General features: G+C 38.0%; 1 protein-coding gene across 4 annotated transcripts in view; it reads right to left on the bottom strand.

Annotated features, from left to right (window-relative positions):
- Positions 1 to 12,581, bottom strand: part of Vps13b (vacuolar protein sorting 13 homolog B) — a 564,858-nt gene that overhangs the window by 55,150 nt on the left and 497,127 nt on the right. For all 4 annotated transcript variants that reach the window (XM_031359340.1, XM_031359343.1, XM_031359341.1 and 1 more), the window contains exon 44: positions 6,241 to 6,396. In XM_031359340.1, coding sequence (XP_031215200.1) covers positions 6,241 to 6,396 — 156 coding nt within the window. The remainder of the gene's footprint in view (positions 1 to 6,240; positions 6,397 to 12,581) is intronic.

The following is a 12,581-nucleotide window of genomic DNA, read 5'->3' as shown; positions in this document are numbered from 1 at the left end:
AAGGCAGGAGTCTTTAAATAAGAAATTAAATTTGTTTTGTTCATATACAGTTTATGATATTTAAAGAAGAGAAACATAGGTTGGGAACCAGTGAGCAGCTGGAAATGGTGAGGTGCTTGAGAGAGATGCCTGAGCTAAAGATGTGTGCAATAAAAGCTGTGGAAGCATGTCAGTGCCTAGCTCACCTGGCAGATGGGGTGGAGGGAGGCTCAAGCCTGCCAATTACCTTAAGTACACAGCGTGAGAAGCAAAAGGCTGGAGAAGGGACAGAAAGTGGGTCCTGTAGGAAGTACTTTGCTCATGTCTTGAGGGGTGACTGGCCAGGAAATGGTGGTCAGTGCTGACACCTGATACAGAAGCTGCCACACATGGGAAGTGAAAGCAGGCACTCACTCTGTAATGCGAGAGCAACTGACATTAATGTGCTCCCTCAGGCTGCTCTCCAAGAGCTCTCTTATCTGCTAAGTGATCTTGGTGGAAACTAATACAAATGAGCTTTGATTGAAATACAGAATTATATTATATTTTGCTTTTCTACATTGTAGAACTATACAACTTTAAAAATAAACACATAGAAGTTTCCATTAAACCCATAGATTATCTAATTTTGCAACCAGCTAAGAATATAAACCATAGGAGGTAGTAAGAAATATTTTTTGAGTTGATTGAAATTGGAAAAATATTGCAAAAATTTATTCTTACACAGTTAATATTTTAGAAAGCAAATCTTTCTGTAATATGAATATTCACCATGACTAAGGAAAACAGAACTTCCTTTTTTTTCTTTTTAAATAGTATTACAGATTGAACCCTGGGCTTTATATATCCCAGGCTAGTGCACTGTTACTGAGCTATTACCCCAGTCTCTAATGTAATACTTTTATAACCTATATTGCTTATTTGTGATATTTTTCAGATTATAAAATAATATCAATAACATATTATTATTATTATTATTATTATTATTATTATTATTATTATTATTGGCCTCATCATATGATAACCAATTTTAATGTATCAACTTGACTGGACATTGGATTGCCCAGGCATTTAGTCAAATGGTATTTATCCTGGACATTTCTAGATGACATTATCATGTAAACAGGCACATTGAGTAGAGCAGACTGTCCTTACTTCAATGTAAGGGTATCGCCCAGTCAATGTGAATAGTGCTAAGTACAAGGGCATGCATTTTGCTGACTGAACAGAGACAATGATCCTAGCCATCTCATTCAAGTGGAAATACTTGCTAGCTTTGGGCAGCTCTGCTGGTTCTGAGGATTCAGAGTCAGACTGGAACTGAACACTGACACTTGAATTTGCTGACTACAGATTTTGGGACTTCTGTAATGAGCACTGATTTATAATCAGTCAATCAACCACACAACTTAACAAGCAATTCTTTCATATTGTTAATTGGCTCTGTTTTGACAGGGAACCCTAACTTAGTAGGTGCTGGCGTGATTCTTAACAAGACACAGGCATGTAGATATTGAGTAGCCTGCCAGGTCTATACTGAAGATAGATCCAATGCACTTGTGTCCTAAAAACCTAATACTTACTCATCAATTTAGATTTTACAAGAAAGAGGAACACAACCTTGCCAAGCACCATTGGTTCCTTTCTCATTTCATAGCTTTTCATGTCTTTTTCCCATTGCTGCAAAACACTTTGAGTTGATTTAAGTAACAAAGATACCTAGCTATCTCCCTTGGCCCTCAGCTGTCTTGCAGGTGGTAAAAGGTGATTCCTGTCTCCTGTTGCCAAAGCCTAGGGTAAACATGGAGTTTTGTTTTTAATATGAGGATTTCATTCTGCAATGGTCAGGGGGATAATCCAGGACTTACAAAATCCCCCTGCATCTGTCATGAAGTCTTGTAAGAGTATATGCAGATGCTATGTAGCTATCTTGAGACTAGAAAGTCAGACTTTTATTTATGAGCATGTAGTGTGTCCATGATGTAGATCCCCTGCAGCTGGATTGACAGGTGGTTGTGAGCCATTTGGTGTGGGCACTGGGAACCAAAATCAGATCCTTCGGAAGACCTTAACTCCTGAGTCATCTTTCCAGCCCCAGGAATAACTATATTTGATGAATTATTACGTGTTCAGAACAAACCCCTAGGATGAGACCCCAGATATTAAATAGCCTGTCTGTAGTACCTTGCATTTTTGAGTACAAGGATTTAGCATTTTCTTCTTTAAAAAATTATTTATTTTATTGATGTGCATGTGAGTGCTGCAGAGTCTGTTTGGATCACATGTGTGCAGGTACCTTTGGAGTCTAGAGGGCTTTGAATCCCCTAAAACTGAAGTTATTAAACACTTTTAAGCACTGGGTCATCTCTCCAACCCCTAGCACTTTCTTAAACATTTGCATCAGAATTATGTTTCAATTCTTTAGAAGCACATCTGTAAAACAAGCTGCTCTTCACTGTTACACTTCCCCTAGATATGCTAGCCATTATAATGTTTTAGAACTATGCTTTCACAAAAACAAACCATAAAATTCAACCATGAGTCCTAAATTAGTGGGCAAACGTTTCTTTAACATATGCTAGGGATTACTAGGCACTTGTGGTAGTACATCTTTTGATGCCATAGTAGCACCTAGTTTTAAATAAACATTCACAAACTCCAAGGTATTATCTAGCTGGCTTACTCTTAATATATCCAGGCCTGGCAATATGTACGCATGAAGCTTACTTCACAACCTTTGTATCCCAGGAGATCTAGGAGAGAATTTGGCTCTCTCACAGAAACCACAACATCTTTGCAACCATCTGGGACTCACTTCTTTTAAAGACAAAGATCCTCTTGGTGGGTTTTTATAGTTTCATTTTAAAGTAAAAAGCTTGTTAAATAGCTTTTCAAATTTGATAAAAGGGAAAATCCTTTAAAATGTCCAGGGAGGAAGACAACTTGGATAAAGGGAAATCCAAAATGGCCACTCACTGGAAGAATGCCCTTTCAAGGGAACTGGGCTCTGCAAAACTTTGTCTGCTTTTCTTCAAACTGGGCAACCTACAGAGCCTTTATTTTGCAAATTATGGTTTGAATTTCAAGATTAATTTATCAGTTGAAGACAGCTACTTAATTTTTTAAAATGTAGTGTTTCTCTTTAATACACATTTCCAGGTTTCACACTAATTTTTCTCTTTCCCCAAAGCCACAAAGATGCATACTGAAGATTTCTACATATGATTTTACTTAGCAGGTTTCAGAACTCTTATTAGATCAGTGCCAAGAAGAACAGTGATATGAAAGAGTAACTCCAGAGTGCCAGATGTACTGGAAAATGATATCTTAACTGTGATTAAAAGTGTATGTACAGAGATGCACAAATACATGCATTTAGTTTTTAGACTGGCAGGACATTCTTCAGGGAAGAGACAGGAAATACAGAAGCAAACGTGGGAGCATAGGTAGTTGGTACATTTCAACCAAGAAAAACAACGTAAGAAAGAAAGGCAGATCAAATACCACTGTTAAAGAGCCTTCAGGACAACTCTCCAATGTCAGGGGCAGATCAATGTGACTAGAGCTAACCAGAGACCTGCATCCCATGAGACTCAGCAATTAGGCAGCTGGACTTCTAAATCTGGGTGGGAGAGAAGGAAAGGGGCCAAGACAAGACTGAGGCAAAGCTCCCTGGAAGCTTGGTTCATTTCTTTCTTCCTAACCTCATCAGCTGAAAAAAAAAGTTCTCTATTTTGGATGTTCCACACCACCACCAGATCTGTATACTAAATTATCATGGCTATAGAAATGAAATGAGATCTAATTTGAAAAAAATAAATATTGCTTGTGTCTATGAGTAAGAAGGACAGAGGAGAGGGAAAACTTTGATAAGATTTTAGAAACTATTTGTTTTGAAGTTTGGTGTACTGTTACAACTCTGGGACTTAGGAGACTCTCCCTTTCCAAGATGAAAGGCTTTCTTTTTTCTTATTTATTTAATTTAAATATACTTTTAATTGAAATTTAATTACAACATTTCCCCTTTCCTTTAATTTCTCCCATTTCCCATCCCAACTCTCAAACTGGCATCCTCTTCTTTCTTATGCATGCATGTATATGTGAATATATATATCATATGTGAATGTACTAACAGCCTACTGCACGTTTCTGCTGTCTGTGCTTTCTAGAAGGGCTGTATATGGAAGAGGCTTGCAGCGTCCTCAAGGAAGCTGTGTGCTCGCTGTATATGCTGTACAGTTATGGAGAACAGTAAAAGCTTGGTGGAATGGTAAAAGATTTTGTGTCCAGTTTCAGAAATCAATTTCCTAATGGCTGGTAGAGATCAACAACAGAGAGGGTTATTAGGTATGAGGTACCAGGCCTCTTTTTTTAAAGCATTCAAGCCAAAGCTGAAGGACCACTTCTCAGACATGATAGTAAATGGGAAAGTGATGTATTTCTGGATGACCTCAAGGGACAGAGTCCGAGGATGGGCATACATTTATCATGTAAGAGTTCAACCACTAGGGCAGACAGGAGCTCCAGCCTTAGTCTTCTTCATACCACAGGTAGGTTGTCTCCTATATCTTTCAGAAATACTCATTTGTTTCATGTTTATGTCTTTATCTATCGGATGTTTGGAGTGTTTTGTCTTAATTCAAATTTTAAATATTTTCCAAAAATTTGATGAAGCACTATCTTTTCAATGAGGCCTCTAAATTCCCTTCACATTTACTGCCAGTTTTACACAAATTTGCAACTTGAGAACAAAGACTGTCACACTCTTGGTATGTGGCATTTTATCCTGCTCTTGTGTAGGCAGAATTCTGAGGAGTGACAGGTTAATCCTGATTAACCTGCTTTCCTGCTTCCTGTCTTCCTCTACTCTAAAGTTCTCTTTCCACTGGTGTGGTCCACAGTAATGAGAACTGCAAGTTCAAATCCCTGATTAGACTCAGTCCAGGATGAACAATAGGGCCTCCTTTCCCTCTTGCCAGTTTCATGAGAAAGGCCCTACTGCTCCATGAGAGGGGTGTCCCCTCCCAGGAGGAATGCTGCTCCTATCACATCCTCAGTTCACACAAGCTCTGCTTTGCTTGTTACAGTCCAGATGCAGATGTATATGTTAAAACCCTTACAACAAACCCAGTTATTGTGTGTGCTGAGCCAGTCTTCAGATTTTTAATACTTCCCTTTTTTTCCTTTCTACTTTTGTCATATGCTGCATGCTTGGAAAAAAAATCTTTTAGAAACCACATTTTCACATCTTAAGAACACAGAAAAAAAAAGTGTCAGATACTTTTTTCCCTTTGCAGTCTTAGAACTTCAAAAACAGCCAAAAGGAAGTTTTATAAAATACGTAAAAATATGTGCTGAGAGCTGAGATTTTATATGCCAAGAGTTAGACTGCAGTGAATTTTTACTGCAGTTAATATTAACTCTTAGGAAAAGCAAAGCTTGCTGGAGTGCAGGCTCAGTCTGTCACAGGAGACTATCCCAACGCTTTCATATACATTATTATGTATGCACGTGCAGGAGAAGCAACTCTTGTTTATCCACTGGTGGATTATCCAAGAGTCTCTACTTCTCTTTACTTCTTTTCCTTCTCAGGAAAATAGCCTTTGGCTATTTCACAGTTCATTAGCACCACTACCAGAAGGCAGGTGGTGACAGGGAGAAAAGGTGGAACTAAAATCAGTAAACTTTACTGCTCGTTAGCAACTCTTCTTTTTTTTTTTTTTTTTTCCATTTTTTTTTATTTTAGATATTTTCTTTATTTACATGCAAATTTCTCCTTTCCCAGTTTCCCCTCCAAAAAACAAAAAAACAAACAAAAACAAACCCCTGTTGCCTCCCCCCTCCCCATGCCTGCCACCCCGCCCTCTCCCACTTTCTGGCCCTGGCATTCCCCTACACTGGGGCATAGAACCTTCACAGGGCCGAGGTCCTCTCCTCCTATTGATGATCGATTTTGCAATCCTCTACCATACACATGCTGCTTGAACAATCAGACCCCTCTATGTGCAGTCCTTGGTTGGTGGTTGAGACCCTGGGAGCTCCGAGGGTACTAGTTAGTTCATGTTGTTGCAACTCTTCTAAAGGATGAGGGACAAAGGGTCAGAAGACAGCATCCTCATCCACATCATCAGCACTCAGTATTCATTTGCATGGCGTCAGAGGCAGATATACATAACCACTGCTACATGGTCCATATTACTTACTCATGCCCATTATACAACGGCTCAGGAGATGTCTGGATCATGAACACAGGAGACTCACCTGTTTTTGCACTCCACTGAGTGGCCGAACTTTGATGATGAGTGAAGCAGTTCGACCCTTGTACTGAATTGTTCTAATAAATGTACCAGCATGGTCCACAATGAAGGGCTCTGACCAACGCCAGTTACCCCAGCCTTCAATACAGATGTGTAACAGCTGGAAAGAAAAACAATAATTGTCATAATGCCAAACATGCCAACAAAAATCTAGTCCTAAAATGAAAGTCTTGTTGCTGGAAGACCGTTCTCTATTTGTAATCTCTAGCATGTGTTTTCTTTCTAACCTGCATTATTCATCGACTTCCAGCTTAGTTCACCAGGCTAAGAATAGCAAATATGCCACTGAGTCAATGTTGTTTTCCAGATCACAGTTTGAAATAATGATTCTATCAAATGGCAAAAGGTCTGTTGAACATTTGAGGAGGAAAAAAGCCATTTCATTCATTTGGAGGACAAGAGGTTTAAATGTGAGATCAAAGAACATTGGTTTTGGCTGATAGCACATTCAGATAACTTCTGCTTGTAGCACTATTTCTGAGTCTAAATTACCAGTCCTTGATTTTTTTTCTTTTTGATAAAACATAAAACAGAAGATGAAATTCATTTAATATATCTTTTATGAGATTATGCTTTTAAATCTGAAATACCTTCAACATTTTGACATGAGATAAACGCCTTTTGCCATTGTATTTTCTGCATTATATGGTTACTTTAACTTTAACCAACTGAATCTCTGGGTGCATAGACTCATTTACTTATATAGCATTGAGATTCTTGGCAATAACTGAGTTTCTTTTGTGGGTCATTCAAGTATTTACTATTTTAGCTAGTAATCACCAACTTAGTCTATAAAATCAGTTTAATACTGGCATATTAAACACATGGGAATTAATACTTCTTTATAAAATATATAAGCAATGTTTGATAAGCTAAGGAAGTATTTGAAAACTGGTACTTTAAGTATTTATATGATACAGAATGCCAGGCTTTTCATTCCATTATTTAGTAGACCTAAATAAAGGTAAAGAAACACTCCCAACTCCAGACTGAATGACTGAAAACATCTACAGAGTCACAGACATGAAGATACAATAGAGACAGACACAGTATTAGCCTCAAAATTAAAGTTTCCATGGAGGCACATTTTTTTTTTCTTCCAGTTTCAGCCTTTGGAAGAGTCCTGACAACATGCTTCATTTTGAAAATTCCCCAGGGTCACTAGTCTTCACAGATGTGTTTTGTGGATAGCTACAGTAGCTCTGTCATTGAGGGTGTCTGATAAGTCTTTCCTAAAATCCCCCAGAGCTTCCTCCTGCTTTTATTATGGACTGTCTTCAGTTCCTCCTTCACACCATGGCTGATGAGCCTGGAAATAACAAGGCACTGGCTGAGAGGACTTATAAAGGAGACCAACGCAAAAACACAAGGCTGCAGCGCCCTCAGTAAAAACAGGGTCTCACCTACAAGTGCTCTCCAATATAAAAGTATCAGAGTGTCTTTGATGTGTAAAGATTAGCTACAAGAGAGAGAAAAGCAATAGTAGTATTTGGAAACATTTCATTCTTCCTCTTTTTTAAATAGCAACTTGGAATAAAGTTCAGATACATACAAAGCTAAAGGAAATAAAGTTGTTTTCTTTGGAGGTACTAGTAGGTGGGAATGACAAAAAGCAAAAAGAGAGAGAGGAAAAAAAAAAGACAAGCAAACCCCAAAACAAAACAATACAAAACCCAAGGAGGAAAGTTACTTAAGGTCAGTGCAGCTAGATTTCTTGAATGTGCCATAGACTGGAAAGAAAGGTTTTAATATTTACACGGGGACTTTAGTTGAGGACATGCACATTTGCATATGAGATCAGTTTCACTAAAGCTGACCCTTCCTGCATTCAACTTTTACTGATTTGATACCACCAGCATATGGTGTGGAATATGCTCTGAGGCTTTCCTTGGCAGTTCATTTTTTTCAAAATGTTGGCAAAAATAGTTTTTTTTTTTTAATTATTAAAATTCAGATTCATTTGGATTCATTTCACACAGAAAAGTCAACCAGGAAGAAAACTTAGCCCTTCTCCCCATATGCATCAACTAAGGACTTGCAATGTTCCACCATTAAGAAATATCTATCACTGGGAACTACATGCATATAATTTCCTAGGAAACTGCATTGGCATTCAAGGAGAAAAGTCTGTGAGAAGGCTCTCAGAAGGCCCAGGAGCACATCAGTCCTGCCTGTGGTGGAGTCACTATGCTTGGGAAGCTTTGGCATTAGCTGGCCACAGACGGCAATGACAAACAGTCCCACAGACTGTGGTAGGAAGCATCTTCTTGTATAGAGTGGCTAAAATGTCCTCTTGAGAAATAATATTCCTATCTGGATTTTAAGTTTTAGACATGAATAGAAAGAATTGGCACAAAATCTGGCACAAAAATAATGAAATTTATGTTAGACTTCCTAATTTCAATGGGCTGTTTTCTCCCATCCATCCAGCTCATCTGTGCTATGTGGGCCTCATAAGGAAGGCGGTGCTGTGGCCCTGTGGAAGAGATAAGGTGTGCTCTTTGAGCCACAGGAGTGCACTAGCCTCTAGGGAGATACTCAAGAGCAGATGGACCACAGTGGCGGTGGGCAAGAGCAGGGTGCTCTGGCAGTCCCGACAAGGGAGGGCCTGCTTCAGGCTCCCGTGATTAGGAGAGCTTCAGGAACAGCTGGGGCTCAGTTTGGATAAAACTTCTATTGGCAAAGATCATGGTTCATTCCACGCCAAAGAGACTTGAGATTTGAAAAGCAACAGCCATACACAGTTAATAGTGACAGCTGGCTGGAGAAAAGGAAGGCGGAAGTTAGACAGGCAGCCTAGGTGAGAGCTAACACGCAGTTCTGAAGCTCAGAGTTTGTGATCTATTCAGGAATTAGTGCTAACCATAGAACCCTAACACACTGCTTATGTAGTGTTAACAGGAGCAAGTGGTGGAGGAGGCACCAAGTGGGGATGAGAGGCAGAGCAGGCGAGGAGGGCAGAGGCCTCATCCCTTCTGCCTAGAGCCCAAGGCTTTCTACTTTCTTTATCACCTCTGGGGGGACAGTGGGGGTGTGGGGTGTTCTTTTACTTCCTTTCCTTGAAGAGTTTCCCTTACTGACTCACTTTCTCAACAATCTTCCCACCAATCCAGACTTTTCATTCTTTTTTTTTGTTTTTGTTTTTGTTTTGTTTTCAAGACAGGGTGTCTCTGTGTAGACTTTTCATACTTTTCTGGACTATTTAGGTATTGCTTAATATTTTTCTACTGAGTAGAAAAGTTAACCAGGAGTCACTCTTGGAACTTTTTAATGAGCACTTAAAGGCAGCTGTAAGGCCAGGGACTGTGGCCACAACTGTTGGGGGATTCTGAGGGACTATGCATTCTTTCTTCAGCAGCCCCCAGGGCTGTGCTGCCAGCCAGGTTAAATGTGTAATTTTACTACTGAAGACTTCAGATGGGAGTATATACAGCTTTCAAGTCATTTTTTTTTCCTGTACAAAATAAAACAGAATTAGTGGTCAGGGAGTTAGAGATCAGCCCTGAGGACCACCCACAGACATGTCTAAAGAGAGAACTCCTGACTTGATATATTCAGGAAGAAGGAAACCTAAGATGCAATCCAGGGAAGTAGCATCCACTAGGAAAGGAGCAGGCTGAGCAAGTGAGTGCATGCTGCACATTACATTAAATCCACACAATAAAGGTGCCAAAGACTTTTCTGTGACCTGATACATGGTACTTGCTTACAAATGACCATAAAGATTTTTTATGCCCTAAAAAATAAGAAAGTGAGGTTTGCTTCTGTGTTTTATAATTTACCCTAACGAGAAGCTAAAAATTCAAACTACAAAGATTTTTCTCAAGTCATTGTACTCATTATAGAAATTTTTAAGGAGGGTAAAACATTCAGATGTAATAAGCAACTGGTTATATATTGATATGTCTTAAAACTATAACTTTTACATATATTTTTATATTAAAACTTATATGCCATTTATTTATTAAACCTTTAAACTCACTAATATAACATTTTACTCTACTGTGGGTATTTAATATATTTATTGAATAAACAAATCAAGGTTAATGAGACTAACCAAAAGCAAATTTTCACTAATTTTAGTAGAGACATTTATACACAAAATAAGAATTAAATTAAATCACAATATTAAAATACTTTCTCTTTTGACTATTCTTTCAAGATAGAAGCTATATCTTACATGATAATGATACTAAACTACAATCAATGTACTCCCATTGTCTAGTCAGATACAGAGATAATGATAGTAAAACATCAAATATGGTAAGACCTGTGGAGGAAAAAACTATGACCAAAATATATTACATGAAAAATTAATAAAAACATGAAAAAGGTCAAGTAAACAAAGAGTGATAAGACAGGTGAGCAGCGCAAGTGAAAACTAAGATTTTAAAGAAAATCTTACTTATGCAAAATATTATCTGGAAAACAAAGTTCATCTACTCATTTGCAGTGTCTGGTTTAAGTATATGTGTAATGTTTGGAAATTAGCAGAACAATGAGAGGAAATATGTCATGCAGATTATAGATAGGAACTTTTTTTTTTTTTTTTTTTTTTTTTAGGAACTTTTTATCCTAAAACAAAAGGATATACCTTCTTCTCAGCACCTCATGGTACTTTCTCTAAAACTGACCATATAAGTGGTCACAAATCAGGCCGCAAAAGATACAAGAAGACTGAAATAATTCCTTACATCCTATCAGATCACCATGGACTAAGGCTGCTCCTCAATGACAACATAAACAACAGAATGCCCACATACACGTGGGAGCTTAACAACACTCTACTCAATGATAACTTGGTCAAGGAAGAAATAAAGAAATTAAAGACTTTCTAGAGTTTAATGAAAACGAAGCCACAACATACTTAGACTTATGGGACACAATGACAGCAGTCCTAAGAGGAAAACTCATAGCTTTAAGTTCCTCCAAAAAGAAACTAGAGAGAGCATATACCAGCAATTTGACAGCACATCTGAAAGCTCTAAAACAAAAGGAAGCAAATTCACCCAAGAAGGGTTGAAGACAGGAAATAATCAAACTCAGGGCTGAAATCAACTAAATAGAAACAAAAAGAACTATACAATGAATCAACCAAACCAGAAGTTGGTTCTTTGAGAAAATCAACAAAATAGATAAACCCTTAGCCAGACTAACTAGAGGGCACAGAGATAGTTTCCTAATTGACAAGATCAGAAATGAAAAGGAGACATAACAACAGACACTGAGGAAATCCAGAAAATCATGAGAACCTACTACAAAAGCCTATACTCAACAAAACTGGAAAACCTGGATGAAATGGACAATTTTTAAGACAGATACCAGGTACCAAAGTTAAATCAAGATCAGATCAACGATCTAAACAGTCCCATATTTGATAATGAAATAGAAACAGTCATTAATAGTTTCCCAACCAAAAAAGCCCAGGACCAGATGGGTTTAGTGCAGAGTTTTATCAGACCTTCAAAGAAGACCTAATACCAATACTCCTCAAACTATTCCACAAAACAGAAACAGAAGGTACTCTACCCAATTCATTCTGTGAAGCCACAATTACTCTTATACCTAAACCACACAAAGACCTAACAAAGAAAGAAAAATTCAGACCAATTTCCCTTATGAATATCGATGCAAAAATACTCAATAAAATTCTTGCAAACTGAATCTAAGAACACATCAAAATGATCATCCACCAAGATCAAGTAGGCTTTATCCCAGGGATGTAGGGATGATTCAATATATGGAAATCCATCAATGTAATTCATTATATAAAAAAATTCAAAGAAAAAATACCATATGAACATCTCATTAGATGCTGAGAAAGCATTTGACAAAATCCAACATCCCTTCATGATAAAAGTCTTGGAAAGATCAGGTATTCAAGGCTCATATTTGAACATAGTAAAAGCAATATACAGAAAACCAGTAGCCAACATCAAACTAAATGGAGAGAAACTTGAAGCAATCCCACTAAAATCAGGAACTAGACAAGGCTGTCCACTCTCTCCCTACCTATTCATTATTGTACTTGAAGTCCTAGCCAGAGCAATTAGACAACAAAAGGAGATCAAAGGGATACGAATTGGAAAGGAAGAAGTCAAGTTATCACTATTTGCTGATGATATGGTAGTATACTTAAGTGACCCCAAAAATTCCACCAGAGAGCTCCTAAACCTGATAAACAACTTTAGCAAAATAGCTGGATATAAAATTCACTCAAGCAAATCAGAGGCCTTCCTCTACACAAAGGATAAACAGGCAGAGAAAGAAATTAGGGAAACAACA

The sequence above is a fragment of the Mastomys coucha genome, unplaced genomic scaffold (genome assembly GCF_008632895.1).
Source record: "Mastomys coucha isolate ucsf_1 unplaced genomic scaffold, UCSF_Mcou_1 pScaffold7, whole genome shotgun sequence".
NCBI lineage: Eukaryota > Metazoa > Chordata > Mammalia > Rodentia > Muridae > Mastomys > Mastomys coucha.
The sequence above is the reverse complement of the archived record's forward strand: the minus strand, read 5'-3'. Positions and strand labels throughout refer to the sequence as shown.